Raw genomic sequence first — 24132 nt, 5'->3', positions numbered from 1 at the left:
ATGGCTCCTCTTATAGATGCCCTAGTGACGCCATTAGTGTTGGTTGGAAGTGGTGGTGAAGCTGAGTCATGGGTGACTTTGTATAACAAGCCACTGACCTGGTGAGCTTAGCCGCAACATCTGCTTTGGTTCCGCCATGTACAAATAAAACAGTGTCGTCTGCGTACATTAGGGTTTTAACTTCAGGACAAACAGACGGAAAGCCGTTGATGAACAGACGGAATAGGAGTGGACCAAGAATAGACACCAGTAGACAACTGAAATTACTTGGATCGATGGTTATTTATGGAAACTGAGATATTCAGTTAGTAAGTTATGATTCCACCCAGTCGGGGTAGCTGAGCGAGGAGAACTTTGTGGTTGACGGTGTCAAAAGCCTTCCTGAGATCAAGAAACACAGCACCACCCAAATCAAGGAGGGAATCAAGTAGGACGTACAGGAAGTACAAAACTATTGCAATAAATATTAGTGGCGTTATTTCCATTCAAAATTATGTCAATCGATCAGTCTATCGATTATTTTCTCAATTAATCAAATAATCCGTTGGTCAAAAGAACGTTAGAAAATAGTGAAAAATGCCGTCACAATTTTCTGTTTTCCATCTTGTTTCATGTTTTGTCACATGAAACAAAGAAAAGCAGCAAATCTTCACATTTGATAAGCTGAAACTGGCTTATTGTGGCACTTGTGCTTGAAAAATTACTTAAATGATTAATCAATTATAAAAATAATTGCTGATTGATTTTCAGTCGATCGATTAATCAGCTAATTGTTTCAGCTCTAGTTACAAGTGTCGCAAATTACAAGCAAAGAAATGTTCTCAAAATGTTTCTTTCAGTATTTGTTAAGAAAAAAACATTTTGACAAAAAAAATATCAACACAAAGACCACTTCCGGAGCTTTCAACCACATCTCCTGGCCTTCTTCAGTAGGTGGAGTTGCTCAGTTGTCATGGAGATGGTTTAGCTGATATCACATTGTCTACGTTTGGATTGTGAGTCACATGATAACAGGTGGTTGTATATTTTCACTAAATAATTCCAGTTGTTTTAATTCCACATGGTGATGTAGTTGAAAGCTCTGGAAAAAGCTATTTAATGGACCCTAAACTGAGACGTTCTTCTGTCAAACGTCACTTTCTAAAGACAAGAATGAACTTTCCTGCCTGAGTCTGAAGATTCACTTTGAACTCTGGGAAATAAGACGGATGTTCAGATTAAAGATGAATAATGTAGATGAACGACCTGTGTGTCTCCAGGTTACCCTGACCCCGAGGTGGTGTGGTACAAAGACGACCAGCCCATCAAAGAGACCCGACACTTCCAGATCGACTACGACGAAGACGGAAACTGCAGTCTGGTCATTTCAGAGGTCAGAGGTCAACTGTTACTCACTTATTATTCTGTGTCAGATTAGACCATTATAAAGTCATTCATTCTTGCCGTGACTCGGCCAAGAGACGTAACAGACTACACGTTGGTCCCCGACCAATCGCAGCTCGCCGTCTTTCACGACCTGCGTGATGTCATTGGGAAGGAGGTGCTTGGGACCGACTTCCTGGAACAAGAATGTAAACAAACATGGCATCCGCAGCGGTGTGTGTCTTGTGTTCGGCCTAAAAACAAAAAGAAGAAGCGACGGTGAGATTTCCTGTTTCTCACATCTAGATACAGCAGTCAGCAGTGTGGACAGTATTTAGTAGAAATACTAGCTCAGCTACTTGTAAGTTGGTAGTTCGCAGTGTTGATCGTGGGGAGGGGGACTAAAGTCACTGTCACTGTTTTCAATGATGGCCGGTGAAACAGACGTTTCAGGTCACGCGAGTGAAACCCGAGCCGTTACCGGCTGATGTAGCCGTTACAACGAGCTACACGTTCTATCTAGACATTATGGTCTTTAAGCAGGGACGGTTTAAGGGACAGCTACGGCGTTCGAGAAAAGAAACGTTCCATTTTGCACATTTCCGATTCTATCTCTACACTTCCTGCCGTTGCAGCCCAACTGTCTGCTACGGTTTGCCGTACCCAGCAATACGTCAAGGTGTTAGCAGGTAGTTATACGTATTTGACACTGTCATCTCATTTATATTTGATTCTACCGTAAGTAATTTTATGGATTGTGAGTATATTTGTTAAAGATGTCCGCTAAGATGATGCAGGCGACCACAGTAAGTATAGCCAGGCTTACGTTCCAGTAGGCGATTTGAGGGGGGATGCACCTGTACCTGCAGCCCCCCCATATGTTGAAGCTTGACTAACTAGTTGCCCGTATGTATCTATGGAGTGGACAGAGAGGCACGATGTTATTCGCGCTAGAGAAATCCTAAAGTCGGAGCAGGACCAGGGGAAGTTCCCTGGACCTTCAGTTTAAAGTGTCTCAAAGGTCTGTGGGGGCGAGGTTTGCACTGATCCAGCAGAAATATAAGAAGAAAATTAGTAAAGATGAGAGGCGTAGTGGGACGTCCATGGAAGTAACAGCTAACTGAGGAAACAACAGAGAGCCGAAGAAATGGATGTAATGACAACCGAGGGAAAGCAGAGGAGGCGAGGGGGAGGGCGGCGTGGAGAGGGTGGAGAGGAGTACAGCTACAAGCGAAGGAGGAGCTGAGAGAGTTGGAGTTAAAAAAGCTGGAGATGGAGGAGCAAGCGAGGAGGCAGAAGAGTGGCAGCAGCAGATGGTGGAGATGATGCAGCCATGCTCCTTCTGCAACTGGAAAACTTAGGAAGGAACATGACAATGAAAGAATGAGGTGAAGATGTTAATATTGACAGGCAATGCTCATGAGAGTTGAGATGTTTAATGTTTTATGTCCAATATTTAATAATAAAACAAGATATAATACATACACGTATGGACATTGTTTCCTTTGTTTATTAAGGTGAGATATAAATATACATACAGTGGTGTGCAAAAGTGTTTGCCCCCTTCCTGATTTCTTATTTTTTTGCATGTTTGTCACTAAAATGTTTCAGATCATCAAACAAATTTAAATATTAGTCAACGATAACACAAGCAAACACGAAATGCAGTTTTTAAATGAAGGTTGTTATTATTAAGGGAAAACAAAATCCAAACCTACATGGCCCTGTGTGAAAAAGTGATTGCCCCCTAAACCTAATAACTGGTTGCTCCACCCTTAGCAGCAACAACTGCAATCAAGCGTTTGCGATAACTTGCAGTTTGTCTTTTACAGCGCTGTGGAGGAGTTTTGGCCCACTCATCTTTGCAGAATTGTTGTAATTCAGCCACATTGGAGGGTTTTCGAGCATGAACTGCCTTTTTAAGGTCATGCCACAGCATCTCAGTAGGATTCAGGTCAGGACTCATGGCAAGTTATCGCAAACGCTTGATTGCAGTTGTTGCTGCTAAGGGTGGAGCAACCAGTTATTAGGTTTAGGGGGCAATCACTTTTTCACACAGGGCCATGTAGGTTTGGATTTTGTTTTCCCTTAATAATAACAACCTTGCTACTATATGTCTTCATTAACTCTAATACATACAATGATGTAGGCTACAATCCTGCCATTATATATACACATCGACAGTAATACCATAAAACTGTCAAAGGTGTAAAGAAACGAAGAGGCAGAGCGGTCTATTAAATTTAGATTCGTTTTTCATATACATTACAGATCAGGTAACAGGTGTATCTTTTGACTGCATCTCAGAAACAGTGTCTTGGTGGACCTTTGAGTTGAGATGATGATGTCACAGTTCAGTCAGGTACAGGTGTGTTGAAGTTGAGCTGCTGACGTCAGCAAGAACTCTGCAGTCTCAACCTCAAACTGGTCGTTCAGCGTCCGCCTGTCTGCCGGGGTTCAACTTGCAAAGTTTGAACTCCCAAGCACACGAGTCTGAACTTACTTGAGAAAGGCCTGTGGAGTTTTTAATGTCGGCCATTTTGTCCTCTCCTAGCAGGACACAGCAGCACGACACAGGTGTTACTAATGAGATCAACAATGTCTTGATACCTGCAGGTGTCGGGTGACGACGATGCGAAGTACACAGTGAAGGCGGTCAACAGTCTGGGGGAGGCGACCTGCACCGCCGAGCTGCTGGTAGAGGTGATGGCCGGAGAGGAAGAGGAGGAGGAGGAGGAGGAGGAGGAATAAAGCAGTGTTGGTCTGGACTCCCACAGGAAGAGGAGGTGGTGCTCCTCTTCAGCCTGTCAGACCTGAGCAGGACAAACTTACCCACAAATAACAGATTGTGTTGTTGTTATTGGAGGAGCAGGTGGAGCGGGTTTGTAATCAGCATCTGCCACGATTTTAAAAAACATTGTCTCTAAATTCCCCCGTCCGACCCCATTTTCTTTATTCATAACTGCAATTATACTTCCTGTAAATTGACTTACCTGCTCTATGCTGTGTGCTAAGACCCGCCCACCTGACACCTCTGGATAACTGAAGCCCCGCCCCTCGCAGGTTAGCATTTGTTCATTAGTGCGTTTCCTCTTAGAGTTTATTTCATTGCTCTTTCTCAAAGATGTAGAATTGAAACAGGATACTTGAGTTTGGAGCTAACGTGTCGATAAACTTGGTGACGAAGAAGAAGACTGCTAGCTAGCAAACACTGATCCAAAATATTTTTTAAAATCTGCTTTACAAATGTTTTATGAGGAAAAACTACATTCAACGTGTTCGTTAGATACGCGAGTTTTGGTGAGAAACACTAAACGTGAACGTTTGTTTACAAAGAAATCTCCACAGGGAGCTTTACCATTAACACCTACATGATGTTTAGACAGCAGTGCAGCGGCAAAGAGCTGTAGTTATTAAATGCTAACAAAATAACCATTGTTATTAAAATTATGAGGTGGTAAACTTTTATCTGAGAACATGGATAAAAACATCCCAGCATCATATTTCAGCTCTACACAAAGACCTTGACAAAAAACCTTACGAGGAAACACATTGATGAAGAGTCCTGAAGTACAATCTAATGCTAATTAATATAAGAAAATGTTTTTTCATCAAACGTATAACAAATAACATTCAGCTCCAGCTCCCAGGGCCCCTCAACCAGAGACTCATGGGAGCTGTAGTTGTTGCGGGCGTGGGACTTCAGCTCTCTGTATGACTAAACCATGAAATATGTAACGTATGTGAACCAGACCTGCTCCCTGTGAGAGTCCAGGTGAGGAAGAAGATGGTGTGATGGAAGCAGTGAAGAGGAAGAATGATGAAGGCATTATAGGGCTTTATATTCACAGAGTTGGGTCACCTAACGAAGTGGCTCACTGTGAGAAGAGTTAAAAAGCTCCAGGTAGCTAACGGCTCCAGGCAACAACGTAAAAGACATCAGGAAGTGGTTTATTGTGTTAGCGCTGCAGCTAACGGTGTGGTAAAGACAAAAGGAATGAAAATTACATTTATCACCTAAAGATGATGGAGATTTTGCTGATAAACTGATCAGGTTGGGTATTAACCCTCAGTAGAACCCTTTTCATATAGACAGCTAACTAACGTTTGTTAGCTAATGTCACCTTTACTAATGTTAGCTCAATAGCTAATAAATGTTAGCTAATTAGCAGCAGAGGCCAGGGCTGTGAGGACTGAATTAAAACTATTTTGAACCATCAGAATAAATAATTTAAATCAAATCACTTGTTCAAAAATAAAAATTAATAAATGGATTAATCATGAATGAAAATAATCATTGGATGCAACCCTAAAGCTAACTTCTGATCTAGAACTAACTTCAGATAGAGACCTAACTAATGTTCGTTAGCCAGCGTCACCCTGACAAATGTTAGCTCACAAGCTCATAAACATTAGCAGCAGAGGTCTGAGGAGTGAATTCAAACAGCTTTGACCATCTAAATACATTTTATACAGAATATATAGTTTAAATTAGTTGACTAATAAATGGATAAATTAATCATTAGCTGCAGCAGTAAAGCTAACTTTAGATAGAGCTTATTAACATTTGTTAGCTAATGTCAGTCTGACTAAGGTTAGCTTTCTAGCTAATACACGTTAGCTTACATTAGCAGAGGTCAGGGCGGCAAGGAGTGATTTAAAACCGCTTTGAACCATCTGAACACAGTTTGTATTGAATAAATAACTCAAATTAGTTACAAAAATAATCAATGGATGAATCAGAAATGAAGGTATTAGATTGGGTGCAGCTGTAAAGCTAACATAGAACTAATGAGAATTAATATTTTTAGCTAACGTCACTCCGACTAATGTTAGTTCACCAGCTAACCAACATTAGCTAATTAGCAGCAGAGATTTGGGATGTGAGGAGTGAATTAAAACACTCCTAGAGTGACAATAGCTTACATTTACCAGCTAATGTCACCATAACAAACATTAGCTAATATTAGGAGTGAATTAAAACAGTTTTGAACCGTCAAAATACAATTAATACAATTAAAATAGTTAGCTTGGTAGCCAATGTTGGCATAATCAACCCCACTCAGTGATATTAGCGCAGCTGTCAGGCATGTTTTCCTTTTAATTCTCCCTGAAATTATTGAATTTTATTTATTAGAAGTATTTTCATTTTAGCGTTCTCCAAGTTTTTTTATTTTTCTACGAGTGTGAAGCAGAGCGCAGTTGGAGTAATGTGCCATAGTCACCGTGTGGTGACAAAGTTTACTTCACCACACCGGGTTTCTGGGTAATGAAGTCACCCTAATTCAAACAGTTTTGTGTCGTTGCCACTTTGAGCCGCGAAAAAGCAGCAAAAATCTTCAACACGTGCCACCAAGCGCCTTAATGCCAATGCGACCCAACTGTGTCAATATAAGGCTCAGGGTGAGACCCAGAACGATGGCAGTGATGGTGATAAATTATAACGATAACCCATTTTTAGTGTATGTTTGCATCTGATATGTTCAGCTGAGAAATGGTCAGTTTGGTTCTTCTCTTCTGTTTGAGCACTTTTCTTTCTGTCTTGTTTGAGTTTTGACTTCGACAGCAGTTTTACCCCCAAACAGGTAACATCACCTCTGCCTTACGTTGTTAGCCTTAAAGCAACTCCGTGACACTTTTCATGACAGTCTGGGCGATTTATAATTTTTCTACCAGACATTTGTCACGTTGTGGAACTAAATAGGTTGTTTTTTTTTCCTTTTGGCTGCCTTAAAAAGACGTTTGTTAGCAGTGTTAGCAAAAGATGTTCTCCATGATGAAATGCCCCTAAAATTCCCAGAATGTGCTTTGAACGTCAACACAGTCCACAGCTTTGAAACATCAATAGTGACCTGGGAGGACTTTTTGAGAATTTACGAAAATTAGATCAGATTGTCTCTTAAAGTCTGTATGGAGGCAAAATTGCAGTTTATGATTGTCAGTCATTTGTACAGAAGCGCACTGTATTCACATTGTTCGACATTTTCTCTGTATCTTGTAAATATGACTTAGCGTCTCATAGTTACAAGATAAAAATCCCATAATTACAATATCTTATCTCCTACGTATTTCGTAATTACGAGATGTTTATCTCATAATTATATTGTATCTCGCAACTATGACATAAGATTCTGTAATTTCGAGATGCTAAGTCATAATTCCGAGATCTTATCTCACAGTTACGAGATACAAATCTTGTAATTACGAGATCTTTTTTCAAAATTACAAGATTTGTATCTTGCAAATATGAGATGAAGATATCTAAAAATTACGAACTTGCGAGATACAGATCTCTATTTCTCGGATCTCATACAGTAATTATGAGACACTACAGATCTTATCTCTTTATCTCGTAACTACGAGATACGTTTCTTGTAATTTCAAGAAAAGACCTTATTTTTACTAAATTTTACCTCAAAATTAAGAAATCTGTATCTCGTAAATAAGATATGGATTTTGTAATTTTGTGGTACAATTGTAATTATTTGGTTTTCATACGTATTTCCTCATTTTTCAATTACAAGATAGGGATCTCGTAATTATGAGACAACATTTCCGATATTTCTTCTTTGGTGAATGCCGTGCACAAGTCAGTGCAAATGAAACGATTTCTGCAAATATTACAAATCCTTTCAAGTTTGTTGTTCTGTAATAATAAATATCACGAAATGTCCCATGAAGAAGGAAAACCTTCCTAACATGTCCCTTTTTTATTTCTGATTATGAGTCACAAGAACATCGTGTTTGACAAATAAAATCTAAAGTAATTGCAATTTATTATATTGTTCTACTTTTCTCTCGTCGTTCTGTGAAAACAGCGTACGTGTCTGAAGGTGAGCCCTCTCAGGCAGACCTGCTCGCTCAGTGCGTCTGGTCCCAGGTGAGTCGGCGTGGGGCTGAAACCCGGGCGTTCACGCTGATGTCGAAGTCGTATTTTTTTTTTGCCACATTCCAGCTGTTTGTTTGTGCTTTGAAACATTTATTTAAAGGCTTTAAGGGCTGATTCAGTTTTCAACCAAGAACCAAAGAAACGTCTTTAAAAGTTCACAGGTGTGTTTGTGTGTGACCTGCATTACGTCACCTGGGCCTGTTTGTGTGTTTGGTGGTTGTTTGATTTTAAGAATGTTTTATTTTTAGACTTATTTAATGCACAGATTCATAATTATAATATTATCATTTGAGCATCCGTCTTCTTGGAGATCTTCTCGTCAGCACTTAATTTGTCACAGTTATTACCCCCCAGTACTAAACCAAGCAGTGGACTCACTCCTAGACTGATTTGTTTTGTATTAGATGTATGTAGATTATATTTCTCTAATTTTTATAAATATATATCAGTTTGATGAACTGCAGATGACATGTATGAGAACACTACGACTGTAGTTACTCACAGATACCAAATAAATTTATCACAAAACCAAAGAGCTGCTGTGGCGTGTGATGTACCGAGACAAACACCTGCGAGGGAAAGTGCAACACACCTGTTGTCTCCAGGTCGCCCTTTGACGGATCGGACTCACTGATGTATTTATATATATATATATATATGTGTGTGTAAACCTCCAGGTGTGCCGTTCAGCATCAGTTCAGCGGCAGAGTGCTGCTCGGTGGATCGGGTGAGTTAACGAGGTCACCTGAGGGGGCCACACCTGAGGGGCCACACCTGAGGGGGCCACACCTGAGGGGCCACACCTGAGGGGCCACGCAGAATTAACAGGCTGAATAATCCTGTGGGATTATAAAAAAACCTCTAAACTCAATTTTATTCACACTGTGAAACACGACTACTTTTACTCAAACTACTCAAGTGGTTTTGAGGAACTCGGACGTCTCCGAGGAAATATTGTAGTTTCTCTGACAGCTTTAGTTACTTTACACATTCAGGTTTTTACAAACAATCAATCGATTAATGGAGAAAATGATCATTAGCTGCAGTCGATACAAAACAGTTCAAAATGAGCTCCAGCAGTAAACAGTAAGTTCTTCTTCTGTAGTGTTCAGGTGTTTAATACTCCAGAGCGGCACAGAGTCTCAGCAACATGAAAACCGGCGTTTAAAGGGTTCAGAGTAACGTAAAAGCGGCGGCGTGTTCTGGTGTGTTTACTGAAAAGAAACTGGTTCGACTTCCTGCCCGTGTTGATCGCGTCTCCACGCAACGTCTTCTCTTCGCGTCACAGAACCCGAAACTTTACTTTTCTTATGTCTCGTTCTCTCGCTCCTGGGAAGCGTCGCTGTAACGCTGATGCGTCTGGATGAGCAGACTTACCGCCGGCCGCCGGCCGACTCCCCGCCACGTCGGACGCAGAGTGGAGGAGCCTGTTCACAGTGAGTCGTAGGCTCGCCCGTTAACAGGAAGCAGAGTTTTCTTTAGAGAATACTTTGTGGTTCTGGCTGATTCAGGACCAGCAAAGAGACACGAGTCCACCGTGGGCGGTCATTCGTGGCCCTCTTCCTCCTCGCCAGGTGTGTAATATGTGTGTGTTTTACCTGGCTGTACAGTCCACGGAGCGATCGTCACGCTGGGCATCACCGTGATACAGCTGGCTTATAACGGGACATTTGGCCTTGCCGTATCCTGCTGTTATTATAATATAACGTTACGATAACGTTCTCAACAAAACAACGGAATCTGTTATTTGTAGGCTGACATGTAACCCGAGTGTGCTAAGTTCACTGTTTCACGTCATATTAGTCATTAAACCACAAACAGACGCATTCATCGCTGTGCATCCTGCAGACAGCTGTCAAAAAAGTAAAAATAGTATTAAAAACAAAAGCAGGCGCTAACCGGCTCAGGATGTGCACGACCCGAGGCGGAAACACTACCGTCTCTGTCCACAGGGGGCGCCGCAGTCAACACACAGTCAAAGAGCCTCGTAGGTTTCGTAGAAAAGGTTTCAGTCGTAGTCGTCTGGACGCTGTTTTCAGAATCAAGACGTTTCGGCTCCCATCCGGAAGTCATTCTCAATTGTGAAAAAATGGGACGGGAACTCAGAAATTTAAGCTACTCTGAGTTACATAAGCCCCGCCCTCAGGGAGGAGTCTACCTGAGTATCTGTTAATAGCTAGTTTCACCTGAAACTGACCTAATAGTTTCCATGATGGCCCAGTAATCAGTAATCAGGCCTATTGTTTTCTGGCTGCACCTCCCTCATCACTGTTAAGTACCTGATTAGCATGTGATTGGCTTGACCACGGTGTTAATACACTGTGATAGATCGTTGGCAGATTGAATCTCAGACCACCATTTCTGGTCAAAGAGGGGTTTTCTTTTTTCACAAAAATGGCTTCTTTGACTCGTCTTTCAAACCAACTCTTCTTGAGAGGAGTCAAAGAAGCCATTTTTGTGAAAAAATTAACAGATACTCAGGTAGACTCCTCCCTGAGGGCGGGGCTTAAGCAACACAGAGTAGCTTAAATTTCTGAGTTCTCAGACCATTTTCACAATTGAGAATGACTTCCGGATGGGAGCCGAAACGTCTTGATTCTGAAAACAGCGTCCAGACGACCACGACTGAAACCTTTTCTACGATGGAGCGCTGCTGGACGAATGAGGGACGACACCGTCTATCCTCGTAGGTTGTTCAGGCAGCGCGACAGACCCGACTGCAGGCTTCGCTGGCAGGAAGACGTTTGCTTCATTACTCCGAACGAAGCGCTTCACGGTTTCAGATGTACGAAGTCATCGTGTCGTTGGAGGGGCGAGCCGTGCTGTCCTCCATCTTTGTCTGACGCTGAGACGCCGCCGTCTCACACGCCTGCCGTCCTCTGAAAGCGCAGGACGAGTGTGAGCGAATCTTTCTCCCACAGAACAAGGGCCAACTCATATTTAGGATTTTAAAATAAAAACAGTGATCTGAGTGTATTCGTCGATTATAGGGACGATCAGAACGCAGTAAATGCAAGAGTTCACTGTATTTCAGATGAACGTGTGAATTATTGTATAAATTTAAGGATTTCATGTTATTGGGTCCATTTTGAGTTTTTATAATTCAATAATAAAATAACAACATAACAGAAGTGATAAAAGTGTCGGGTAACAGAGAGTCCGACGAGCAGCTGATTTCATGTGAAAACATTCAAACAATCAGAACAGAATTTCCTTTCGAATAAATATCAGTATTACTGAATTGTGTTTGAGAAATAATCACATTATAAAGTTTCTTTTTACTTCTTTTCTGAGTCATTAAATGTGCAAAATGTTTGATATTATGACACTAAAATGAAATAAATGAATCCGTGAATGTCACGCAGGTTTAAACACAATCTAACTGTATTTTGGGACGTTTGCCACGCGGAAGAGAAACTGTTCAGCTGCTGTTGCAGTTTGCCAGCAGGGGGCGCTGTCAGCTGACACTCACACGGAAACGACAGGAAATCCCGATGTGAGCATGCGCGCTGGATCAGCTGTGGGCACAGTTTTGTTGCGGAGTAAAAGACTGAAACTCGGAGCTGATCTTCGTCTCGTGCTTCGTCTCGTTACACCGCGATGGCCGGCACCGCGCTCAAGAGACTCATGGCGGAGTATAAACGTGAGTGAGCGAAACCAGCCGCGTCGTAACGCCGCCTTCAGCCAATGGGAGAACTTGTAACGTTAGCAAGCAGGCTAAGCTAACAGTCCCGTGATAGCCTGTAATCCTCCTGCACCAAATTCCATTAAAGAATCTGCTGGTTTAGTGTTTTCTTTAGTCCTCGGCAGTGTCGCTCGTGTATTGCAACATAGATCGAAAAGTATGATAAAAGGCTCAAATGTTACTTGAATTCGGCATCATTTTGATTCACCCAGTAGCGTTGACCGCGGTGAAACAACACATTATAGTCTGTCTGTGTAGTTCGTCAGAGTTCTCCAGAATGTTCGTAGACGGTAATGATGCAACTTTGAAAATATGCGATCTCTTTCCGAAACAAAGATGATTTTACCATAAACTGTGTACAGTGAAGCTATTTTCTGTATACCGAAATAAAGATTAGTGTCATAAACGCGCGAGGAAACCTTAGTGCTACGCAGCGACGCTGTTAATTATTTGTAAGGCTCTGATAATCATAATTTTATTTATTTTTAAATAGAGTTTGGTGCACCTGGAGCATACCGGGGCTAGCCTAGGTTAGCTCGGATGATTGGGAGATTAGCCTTGGTTTTGGATCCATATGTAGTCCTGCTGGCACAGATTAGTGTTAATGTGAGCTTAGTTTGGCCGGGGTTATGGCGATACGTGTCTGTTTACCGAAAATGTGCTGAAGTTTGTTGTTAGCTGTTAGCTGTCAGTGTTAGCATGCGAGCTCCCTGCTAGCAGCTGTTGCGCCCACCTGTAGTTTGTATTGTTAGCATATTAGCTCTGATGTCAATATGTTTCCGGTTTCCTTCTCTCCTCTGACTGAAAGGTCAGAGGTCGCAGCCTGACTTACCTGTGTTTGTGTTTCAGAGCTGACCCTGAACCCGCCTGAGGGGATTGTTGCAGGTGAGACTGACTCATCGATCCAGAATCGATCCTTAATATTTTATTTTCCTGAAGCTCAGCGAGCTCTTCTGGAATCTGGAGCATTTTAGTGAAAAATGACTTCATTGATTATCTGAATAGCTTCTGATTATGTCGTGTGGATCGATTCATTGATGAATCCACTAATTGTTTGTGCTGGGGGGGGGCTATCGATTACTCTACCTATTAATCGATCAGATAAATACTTTAGCTTTATTAAAGAGCGACAGTAAATCAGACTGGGCTCTTTAAATTAAACTAACTAAAACAAATCTACATTTGTGTTTTTGAATTGCAGACAACTGTTTTATCCGTCAGAGCTGAACCGCTCAGTTTCAGCGTCACACTCTGGGTTTTAAAGAAACAAACAGCTTCTGCTTTGAAAAGTTAGAGACGTGCGAGTTTCAGCCGGACGGCAGCTCCGTAACGTGAGCCTTCGCCGCCGCCGTCGTCGTCTTCTTCTTCTTCGTGGCTTCTGTGGGAGGCAGAAACCGGCTGTGACATCATCATAACTCAGAGGCGTCACAGCTGTTCCTGACGTCCTCCGTGTAAACGCCTCTGATCACACGCCGGCAGCGCGCTGTGCGACAGTAATAACCGTCCGGCTGAAACGCAGCGCCGTATAGAGTAATGTGTATAAACAAACCTTCGATGATTCGTTTGATTGGATGATTTTTAGTTGCCGGAGGACTCGTCGGAGCCTCAGACCCTCGATTCAAATGAGGACAAACTCCCCAAAAAGCCCTTTTAACGGGGAAACGGTGGCTCGACCTTCTGACTTCTGCTGGCTCGGAGTGCATTTACAGTTAGTGCGATATAAAAACACACGCAGAAGGAAAAGGCGGAGCCTGTGAACCAGTCTCACCTGGTCCTGCAGCACCTGACAGCTGACTGAAGGACAGTCAGGGAGTCAGACAAAGACAGGGAAGAGACCGCAAACGTACAGCAGGTCCTGAAGAAACAGGCCAATCAGAGGAGCGGGGGGCGGGGGGGGGACTGAATCCAGTAAACAGGTGTGTTTGTTTTGTGCAGGTCCAGCCAATGAGGAGAACTTCTTTGAGTGGGAGGCTCTCATCATGTGAGTACACAAACGAGTTAGTGCAGTTTACTGTGATCGGACTCGCTGGCTGGCTCCGTAACAGACCAGAGACACGAGAGATCCGGTTTCTTCACTGTAAGTGGTCCTGAATGTAAACGCGACCCGGCGTGAGAGCGAGCTTATCCCGACGTCACGGCTGCCTCCGCAGAAACTGACTGGAGATCAGTTTGAGCCTGTTGCAGGTTGTTTATCCTGCTGTGTGATCACGTGACACCGGCCGCGTCATTAGGTACGCCTTGCCGGTCCCGGGCCGGACCCCCTTCGTTCTGGCTGCACGGATTCTGCCGTGCAGTCGGCCGCTGCAGGTGAGACCTGCGGACCGGAGCTCGGTGTCACGCCGGGTGTTGGAGTTGCTGTTGCCGCTCTCCTCTGCCGTCAACAAGGCGGCTTCGCCCCGAGACCTGTTTCTGCGTTCCATCCATCCATCTTCTTCCGCTTATCCGGGGCCGGGTCGCGGGGGCAGCAGTCTGCGTTCCTCCCTCTGGAAACCCTGGAGGTCTGCAGTGAAATCCCCGTTCTTCCCCGCTCTGACGCTCGCTTTGACCTTCGGCGGATCGCCTTCACCACGGCGACATGCCTAAATGCACCGAGCTGCAGCTGAGTCCTGCAGGTGTGATGTTGGAGGTGACCAGCAGGTGTCACTGCCGCCGCACTAACGGGCCCGACTGGGACACACGGAGAGCTCGAGGTCGAAATGAAGATCCAGCAGGTTGAATGTGAGATCGTTATTCACAGCTTGTTGAGCTTCACAGGCGTTGGTCCTCTGTGCAGAAGCCTGCAGACAACGCCGAGGGTTTAAGAACCCGAGTGTTCGTCTCCGTTTATTGAGTAATCTGTGTTTGATGAATTATTTAGCTTCTAAAAACCAGAAATAACACAAAGTGTCCAAAGGGATTTAATTTGATCTGGACTTGGAGTAAACAGGAAGTGGCTTCAGATCGAGACCTGGACAAAATGGCAGCGAGCAGCGAGCAGCGTCCGCTTGTTGTTGTGATGATTTATTCCTCTTTTATCTGCTCAGTCCTGTCTGACGGCATCAATAAAGTTTTATCAAACTATCTAACTGCTGACGTTTAGAAATCAATAACAGCATATCGGCAACTGTGTTGACGATCGATCGTTTCCGACTGGAGACAGGAAATAAAATAAAACCTAAATATCTGTTTCCTGTCTTTTCATGAAGTCATCTAACGAGTTCAGTCAGTTAATGAGTTGACTTATCGATTGATCGCTTAGTCAGTAAAATGTGGGGGAATTGTCCGTCCCGGTTTCTCCGAGTCCAAAGTGACGTGTTGTTTTGTCCGACCAACAGCGTGAAACACGGCCGGCGTGCGGCCGGGTGCGAGGCCCGTTCATCCGACCGAACGTTGCTCCGAAGTAAAACGTGCCCGTAAGTCCAGATCCGCTTCACTAACTGCTTCGAGCCAATCAGACGTCACAGACGCACTGTTCTGGTTTCATATCCGAGGCTTGCTTCCCGGACGGGCTGATGACGCAGCCGCCTCTGATGTGCGAGGACGCGCCGCTGATTGGCAGTGCAGATAGCCAATGAGAGTGTGGCTGTTCTTGTGGTCAGGCGTCCGTTGAACTGATGGTGGAGGAGGTGAAGCGGAGAGATGATCAGATCAGGGAAGGCGTGCGTGCAGATAACGGATGTGTTCAGATATTCAAACGTCCATCTGGACTCTGACGATGCAGCTGCTTGTTCACCTTGATGACACGCAGATGAGCGATGAATGAAAGTAGAAGAGGAAGAAGAAGTTTGTCTTCGACCACCTAAAAGATATTTTAAACGCCCGGTAGACCCTCGCCTGTGACCACAAGATCCTCCTAAAGGATCGCTAGAACCTCTTCCTGGACCACTAAAGCCGGGCTCACACTACAGGAGTTTTGGGCCGATTGTCCCAACAATCGGAGGAGAAGTCTGGTCTGGGACCGCGGTCGGTACTGATGTTCGGCCCAGATGATCTGGTATGGCGAGGGGTTTACAGATCCGGTTTTAAACCTCCGGAGCTGCTCGCAGACTCACCGGTTCGCCCCGATACTATCAGACATGTTTGATATTTAGGATTTGAAATCTGGATGGTTACGTCAGCGCTTTCCGAGCGGGACCACAACAGCCAACGAGAGAGACGGAGGCGATACAAGCTGACGCTGTTGCCAAGCAACGGAAAACATTGTAGCCCTTGAGGCTAACGTTAGCTAGCATAGTACTGTTGACAGATGTTCAGTTCTCTGTGTCGACTGCGTCTCATTACCTCACCCAGACTCCGACGCCTTCTTCTTCTGTTTTTTCTCACTGCGGCCATTTTGTTCACGTCTGCGTCCCCGTGAGATCACGCGAGGGGGGCGCGTCGCTCCCTCTGGCTCCATAATCTCAATAACATCCTGCAGTGTGTGAGCAGGTTTGAGATTAGAGAGAAGAACATCTGAAGTTTCTCCTCGTGTGCGATGCGGCCCGATTTCACAGATTTTAAAACTCCTGTAGTCTGAGCCCAGTATAAAACCAGCACACTGACCACCAACTGCTGCGAGATGGACTGTTGGAACCTCCGCCAGGAACCCCAGGTCCTCCTAAAGGACACCAAGAACCTCCTAAATAACCACTAGAACCCAACATGCCGTGGTTCCATCGTCACCTCTCTCCCGTAACGCCTAAAATCTCCTTCACGCTACTGATAGCCGTTCATACTGGACTGTACCGACGCTTCTGTTGAGGTTTTAGAACGAAGCTTCGAATGTTTGTCGTCATTTTTTATGATGTCGTCACCCTAAAGAAAAATTTAAATCCTCAGTTTTAATAAAACTGAATAATATGGATTAAATGGAGCAGATGGGCCTACATAGAATTCTGTTACTTTCTTTGTAAAATAAACAAAACTTGGGATATAATAACTAATAAAACATCAATATGAATTTATAGTAAAAACATAGGCCGAACCCGAAATGGCCAAAACAGTTAATAAAGAATATGAAAATTGGCTAAACTGCGCTGTGAAATTATAATGAACGCCGTCTCCTCCGAGTGAACAAGGCATCGGGTTGATTTGGGGGCGAACGCCGCGCGTCCGACGCTCGTGGATCGATTTCTCCGTCGAACTCCGGCGATCTCTTCCATGAGCAGCTCCCGCGCAGCTCGCGCCGTCCAGGCTCTCGCGCCGTCGTGTGGAGGAGCGACGTTCATTTGCGAGTCGCATTATGAACTTCCTCCGTGACCTGATGGAGGCGTTTATCGCAGCCAGGTCAGGAAGTCGCTGACGCTGCTGTCTGTGTTTCAGGGGGCCTCAGGATACGTGTTTTGAAGGTGGAGTGTTTCCAGCCGTCCTCAGCTTCCCCTCCGACTATCCGCTCAGTCCTCCGAAGATGAGGTTCACCTGCGACATGTTTCACCCCAACAGTAAGTCCAAACACCTGTGTTTCATTTTCAGGCCGGCAGAGAGACAGACAGGCAGGCAGACAGGCAGAGAGACAGACAGAGAGAGAGACAGGCAGAGAGACAGACAGAGAGACAGGCAGACAGAGAGACAGGCAGAGAGACAGGCAGGCAGAGAGACAGGCAGAGAGACAGGCAGACAGACAGTCAGACAGAGAGACAGACAGACAGGCAGGCAGACAGACAGACAGGCAGGCAGGCAGAGAGACAGGCAGGCAGAGAGACAGACAGACAGGCAGGCAGACAGACAGACAGGCAGGCAGGCAGACAGGCAGAGAGACAGACAGAGAGAGAGACAGACAGAGAGACAGGCAGACAGAGAGACAGGCAGAGAGACAGACAGGCAGACAGACAGGCAGGCAGAGAGACAGGCAGAGAGACAGGCAGACAGACAGTCAGACAGAGAGACAGACAGACAGACAGGCAGGCAGACAGACAGGCAGGCAGACAGACAGACAGGCAGGCAGGCAGAGAGACAGGCAGGCAGACAGACAGAGAGACAGACAGACAGGCAGGCAGACAGACAGACAGGCAGGCAGACAGACAGAGAGGCAGGCAGGCAGAGAGACAGGCAGGCAGAGAGACAGACAGACAGACAGACAGAGAGAGACAGACAGTCAGACAGGCAGAGAGACAGACAGGCAGGCAGACAGGCAGAGAGACAGACAGAGAGAGAGACAGGCAGAGAGACAGACAGAGAGACAGGCAGACAGAGAGACAGGCAGAGAGACAGGCAGGCAGAGAGACAGGCAGGCAGAGAGACAGGCAGACAGAGAGACAGACAGACAGGCAGGCAGACAGACAGACAGGCAGGCAGGCAGAGAGGCAGGCAGAGAGACAGGCAGACAGACAGTCAGACAGAGAGACAGACAGACAGACAGACAGACAGACAGACAGGCAGGCAGGCAGAGAGACAGGCAGACAGACAGTCAGACAGAGAGACAGACAGACAGGCAGGCAGACAGACAGACAGGCAGGCAGGCAGAGAGACAGGCAGGCAGAGAGACAGACAGACAGGCAGGCAGACAGACAGACAGGCAGGCAGGCAGAGAGACAGGCAGGCAGACAGACAGAGAGACAGACAGACAGGCAGGCAGACAGACAGACAGGCAGGCAGGCAGAGAGACAGGCAGGCAGACAGACAGAGAGACAGGCAGGCAGAGAGACAGGCAGGCAGAGAGACAGACAGACAGACAGACAGAGAGAGACAGACAGTCAGACAGGCAGAGAGACAGACAGTCAGACAGACAGAGAGACAGACAGGCAGACAGGCGTCTCGCTGCCTGGTGGGAGCAAAAACAACCAGAACCAGTCATGTGACCGTGTAAACCAGAGTCAGGTGACGCTCTGCGTTCGACTTCAAACGCTTGACGTGTCAGAACCTGCTGTTAGCGTGCTGTTAGCATGTCGTTAGCGTGCTGTCATTAGCGCTGTGATTAGTGGACTGCAGCCTGAGCGATGATGTCACAGCAGGGAGACGGTCTGAGCACGCTCCGTACTGATTAGAGGCTGCTGACCCATCATCATCACACACACACACACACACACACACACACACACACACACACACACACACATGGCCCTGAGCTGAACTTCCTGCTGTAACTGTATCGTCTGATCCTCCATCAACAAACAGCAGCAGATAAAGATGAAACACATGAAGAAGAAAACCCTCATCATCACCACCACCATCATCATCATCACGGTTACTACAGGTTTCACTTCACTGAGGCAAGACGTGGATTATAATAACTTTCATATTTTTTTATAAAGTAACAGTTTGTGTGTTTCAAACTGAAGTGGACTTCAGTGACATCACATGCATGTGGTGACATCACATGCATGTGGTGACATCACATGCATGTGGCTGAAAATGTCACCATGGAGACAGTGTAATGAACAGTCCTGCAGCAGATCCTCCTTCACGATATGAATATATAATGTTCAGTTTGTGTTGTAGAGACTCTGTTATTCTGTCCGCCGCTCTGTACGACTCGCCAGGTGAGTCTCCACAACCTGAACGTTATAGGAAGGAGGCTTTAAACTAATCGATAATATAAGTGAGGGATGCTGACGTCAGCTCGGCTGTCGGCTCTCTCGTATTCGACGTGTTTGCAGCTAAGAAGAGGTGACTGGTCTCTGGAGCTGTGTTAGCTTCTCCTCTCTCAGGTGTGACTTCAGCCGCTCAGGTGCAGGCTGAAGGCGTTTCAGCGTTTCTTTATTTGCAGAGACACATCCGTCCATCTCCGACTGCTGTCAGCGAGCATGAAGCGCCTCCGTGGCAGGAAGCCAGCAGGAAGCACTGAGCGCACGCTGATAACGGCGTCAGATGTTTGACGGCAGGTTGAACCAGATTCACTGATAATCTCTGATTGCACGCACACGTGTGTTGTTGTGTAAATGTGAGGACACGCACCAGCGTGCCTCCGCCTTCCAGAAAAACTACACTGTCAAAAAGTGTCTTGAATTAAGAAAGTTTTTAAAATCTCCTCATGTTGAACTAAACAAACTGGTTCAAGTCCGATTTTACTGACCTCAGGCTCTGGTACTAACGAGTCCTCCTCTTCCTCCCCCTCCTCCTCCCCCTCCTCCTCTTCCTCCCCCTCCTGTAGTCTATCCGGACGGTCGGGTGTGCATCTCCATCCTCCACGCTCCAGGTGATGATCCGATGGGATATGAGAGCAGTGCAGAGAGGTGGAGTCCAGTCCAGAGTGTGGAGAAGATCCTGCTGTCTGTAGTCAGCATGTTAGCAGGTACGATACACGCTTCGTTACACTTCATACACGCTTCGTTACACTTCATACACGCTTCGTAACACTTCATACACGCTTCGTAACACTTCGTACACGCTTCGTTACACTTCGTACACGCTTCGTTACACTTCATGCACGTGTTGTTACACTTCATACACGCTTCGTTACACTTCATACACGCTTCGTTACACTTCATACACGCTTCGTAACACTTCGTACACGCTTCGTTACACTTCGTACACGCTTCGTTACACTTCATGCACGTGTTGTTACACTTCATACACGCTTCGTTACACTTCATACACGCTTCGTTACACTTCATACACGCTTCGTTACACTTCATACACACTGTGTTACACTTCCTACACGCTTCGTAACACTTCATACACGCTTCGTTACACTTCGTACACGCTTCGTGACACTTCGTACACGCTTCGTGACACTTCGTACACGTGTCGTGACACTTCGTACACGTGTCGTGACACTTCGTACACGCTTCGTAACACTTCGTACACGCTTCGTGACACTTCGTACACGCTTCGTGACACTTCGTACACGTGTCGTGACACTTCGTACACGTGTCGTGACACTTCGTACACGCTTCGTGACACTTCGTACACGCTTCGTTACACTTCCTACACGCTTCGTAAGACTTCGTACACGCTTCGTTACACTTCGTACACGCTTCGTTACACTTCGTACACACTGCGTTACACTTCCTACACGCTTCGTTACACTTTGTACACTCTTCGTAACACTTTGTACATGCTTCGTAACACTTCGTTACACTTCGTACACTCTTCGTAACACTTCGTAAACTCTTCGTAACACTTCGTAAACTCTTCGTAACACTTCGTACACGCTTCGTTACACTTCGTACACGCTTAACCCTTCATACACGCTTAACCCTTCATACACGCTTCGTTACACTTCGTAACACTTCGTACTCTCTAAGTTACACTTCGTACTCTCTAAGTTACACTTCGTACACGCTTCGTGACACTTCGTACACACTTCGTGACACTTCGTACACGCATCGTAACACTTCGTACACTCTTTGTAACACTTAGTACACTCTTCGTTACACTTCATGCACGTGTTGTTACACTTCATACACGCTTCGTCACACTTCACACACGCTTCATTACTCTTAACGTTCCCATGAAGTCAAAATCGATGTTGACGCTTCCTTTCCTTTGACGCCGGCGGAGCGAAGTGTTTCTGGGCCGGCCATCACTGGTGACTGTACGAAAACACAGCTTTATAACTTTATTCACTGGTTTGGTTGAAACTAAAGTGTTTCCCTCTGACGTCCTCCGGCTGTTCAGCTTCAACTCTCTGTGATTTACAGAGTTTCCTTTACTGTTGCTAAAGTAGCTAACCGCTAACTCAGCCTCAAATTAGTGTGTGTGTGTGTGTGTGTGTGTGTGTGTGTGAAATACTAAAAGGATTCAGTGATGCTGCTTCATCAATAAAAACTTGTTGGTCGTCTTTCTAATGTGTTTCTTTGTTTCCTCGTTTCCTCTCAGAGCCGAACGACGAAAGCGGCGCGAACGTCGACGCCTCTAAAATGTGGCGGGAGGACAGAGAGGAGTTCTACAAACTCGCCCAGAAGATCGTGCGCAAGTCGCTGGGCCTTTAGAGATGATGTCATCACCCTGCGACGGCGCCCAGCACTCTGTTTGTTTGTTTCAGAAACACTCCTCTTTCCTCCTCCGCTTCCTTCCCACCCAGAGAACAGATTCTCAGCGTCGATGAACGTCTGAAGACTGAATGAAGATCTGAGCATCTTCGCCGTCACCGTGGAAACCAATAAAACACACACACAGAGTGCTGCAGAGACGGACAGATCAATAAACTGACGGATGGACGACTGGAGGCCAATCGGAGGGTTGGATCAATACACAATCCAAATGTTTCGTAAATTCAAATTGACTAAAAGTCGACAGAAGAAAACTGGCCTTTGATTCGTTGACAAGTGTCATGTGATCATTCTCACAATGACATCATCATCATCATCATCATCATCACCTGTATGGACCGTTTCACACCGACAGCAGCATTATTATTATTATTATTATTGATTATTATTATTAATAGTGTTATTATCCTAAAGGACATTGAGTTGAAACACAGCTCACAGTTAAACACTGATGACCAACAATCAATAGTCAACGACATAAAATCAATATGAAATATACGGAATATAAAAATAACCAATAAAAACATTAAAAAATAGAAACAGAAGCAGATCAAATCAGAAACAGAATCAGGTCAGGTGTGACATCAGTCAGGTGTGACATCAGGACAGTCAGGTGTGACATCAGTCAGGTGTGACATCAGTCAGGTGTGACATCAGGTGACAGTCAGGTGTGACATCAGTCAGGTGTGACATCAGGTGACAGGTGTGACATCAGTCAGGTGTGACATCAGGTCAGGTGTGACATCAGTCAGGTGTGACATCAGGTGACAGTCAGGTGTGACATCAGTCAGGTGTGACATCAGGTGACAGTCAGGTGTGACATCAGTCAGGTGTGACATCAGTCAGGTGTGACATCAGTCAGGTGTGACATCAGTCAGGTGTGACATCAGGTGTGACAGGTGTGACATCAGTCAGGTGTGACATCAGTGACAGGTGTGACATCAGTCAGGTGTGACATCAGGTGACAGTCAGGTGTGACATCAGGTGACAGGTGTGACATCAGTCAGGTGTGACATCAGGTGACAGTCAGGTGTGACATCAGTCAGGTGTGACATCAGGTGACAGTCAGGTGTGACATCAGGTGACAGTCAGGTGTGACATCAGTCAGGTGTGACATCAGTCAGGTGTGACATCAGTCAGGTGTGACATCAGGTGACAGGTGTGACATCAGGTGACAGTCAGGTGTGACATCAGTCAGGTGTGACATCAGTCAGGTGTGACATCAGGTGACAGTCAGGTGTGACATCAGTCAGGTGTGACATCAGGTGACAGGTGTGACATCAGGTGACAGGTGTGACATCAGGTGACAGTCAGGTGTGACATCAGTCAGGTGTGACATCAGTCAGGTGTGACATCAGTCAGGTGTGACATCAGTCAGGTGTGACAGGTGTATTTGACTGAGGGAACGAACCACAGAGCAGATGGAATAAACACACAGCGACCATCTGAGATCCAGTTCTTCTTCTGCTCTACGCGAACATCGTGCCGCGTCAGCAGAACGCCGTCGGCGTGTTTCAGCTGACGTTGGATCTCAGCAGCGTCGACTCAATCAGCGCTGATTTTTTATTATTTACAACGAAACCAGGATGAAAAATATTTGACGACTTTTTTTTCCCCAAAAACATAAAAACCAGGTAAAAACGTATTTCGGCTCTCGGGAGGAAAAAACAAGCTGCTGTCGGTCTGAAGCCGTCTGCAGGTGGAACCGCAGCTTCTCTGTTGGACTCGATGCACTTTATCTCTTCCCAAAGGATCGCTCTCATCGTCTGCGTCAGGAGCTGGCGGCGCCCCGAGGCGGCGCTCGCTCGCTCGCCCCCGAGGCGGCGCTCGCTCCGGCTGCTTTTACGTTTGTTTGGTTTTAAAAATGACGCTGGATGTTCTTCGTCTGGTTTTTGTTTGACGGGACGAGTTTCTTTTATTTGTCTGATCATTTGAAAAGTACTTCATTAAAATAAACTGAGGGAAGAAGAAGTGGCGTGCGTGTGGTTCATCCGCTCTGACTGATCGGAGGCCGCTGGGTCAGCGCCCGGCTGCTCGTCCTGTGGTCAGCGTCCGGCTGCTCGCCATGTGGTCAGCGCCCGGCTGCTCGCCCTGTGGTCAGCGTCCGGCTGCTCGCCCTGAGGTCAGCGCCCGGCTGCTCGCCCTGAGGTCAGCGTCCGGCTGCTCGCCCTGTGGTCAGCGCCCGGCTGCTCGCCCTGAGGTCAGCGTCCGGCTGCTCGCCATGTGGTCAGCGCCCGGCTGCTCGCCCTGAGGTCAGCGTCCGGCTGCTCGCCATGTGGTCAGCGTCCGGCTGCTCGCCCTGTGGT

The 24132-nt window shown here is 45.9% G+C and overlaps 2 protein-coding genes across 16 annotated transcripts in view; both read left to right on the top strand.

Moving 5' to 3' along the window:
* mylka (myosin, light chain kinase a) overlaps positions 1 to 8784 on the top strand; it is an 81740-nt gene extending 72956 nt beyond the window's left edge. For all 3 annotated transcript variants that reach the window (XM_044216173.1, XM_044216170.1, XM_044216172.1), the window contains exons 35-36: positions 1260 to 1372; positions 3979 to 8784. In XM_044216173.1, the coding sequence (XP_044072108.1) occupies positions 1260 to 1372; positions 3979 to 4113 (248 nt within the window). In that variant the 3' untranslated portion in view covers positions 4114 to 8784. The remainder of the gene's footprint in view (positions 1 to 1259; positions 1373 to 3978) is intronic.
* Positions 8785 to 11736: 2952 nt separating this feature from the next.
* ube2g2 (ubiquitin-conjugating enzyme E2G 2 (UBC7 homolog, yeast)) lies at positions 11737 to 23797 on the top strand. Of its 13 annotated transcripts, none has more exons than XM_044216203.1 (10): positions 12199 to 12226; positions 12786 to 12821; positions 13872 to 13917; positions 17217 to 17335; positions 19984 to 20124; positions 21654 to 22402; positions 22440 to 22494; positions 22818 to 22895; positions 22951 to 22985; positions 23153 to 23797. In XM_044216203.1, exons 1-6 carry the CDS (start codon positions 12214 to 12216, stop codon positions 21764 to 21766), a joined length of 468 nt encoding a protein of 155 aa, XP_044072138.1. In that variant the 5' UTR covers positions 12199 to 12213; the 3' UTR covers positions 21767 to 22402; positions 22440 to 22494; positions 22818 to 22895; positions 22951 to 22985; positions 23153 to 23797. The 13 variants fall into 13 exon arrangements, with proteins under 13 accessions (XP_044072139.1, XP_044072141.1, XP_044072138.1 ...); XM_044216202.1 differs by having other exon boundaries at positions 22935 to 22985; XM_044216196.1 differs by lacking the exon at positions 22951 to 22985 and having other exon boundaries at positions 23025 to 23797.
* Positions 23798 to 24132: the final 335 nt, after the last annotated feature.

This window comes from Siniperca chuatsi, linkage group LG12, assembly GCF_020085105.1.
Source record: "Siniperca chuatsi isolate FFG_IHB_CAS linkage group LG12, ASM2008510v1, whole genome shotgun sequence".
Classification (NCBI taxonomy): Eukaryota; Metazoa; Chordata; class Actinopteri; order Centrarchiformes; family Sinipercidae; genus Siniperca; species Siniperca chuatsi.
The sequence above is the reverse complement of the archived record's forward strand: the minus strand, read 5'-3'. Positions and strand labels throughout refer to the sequence as shown.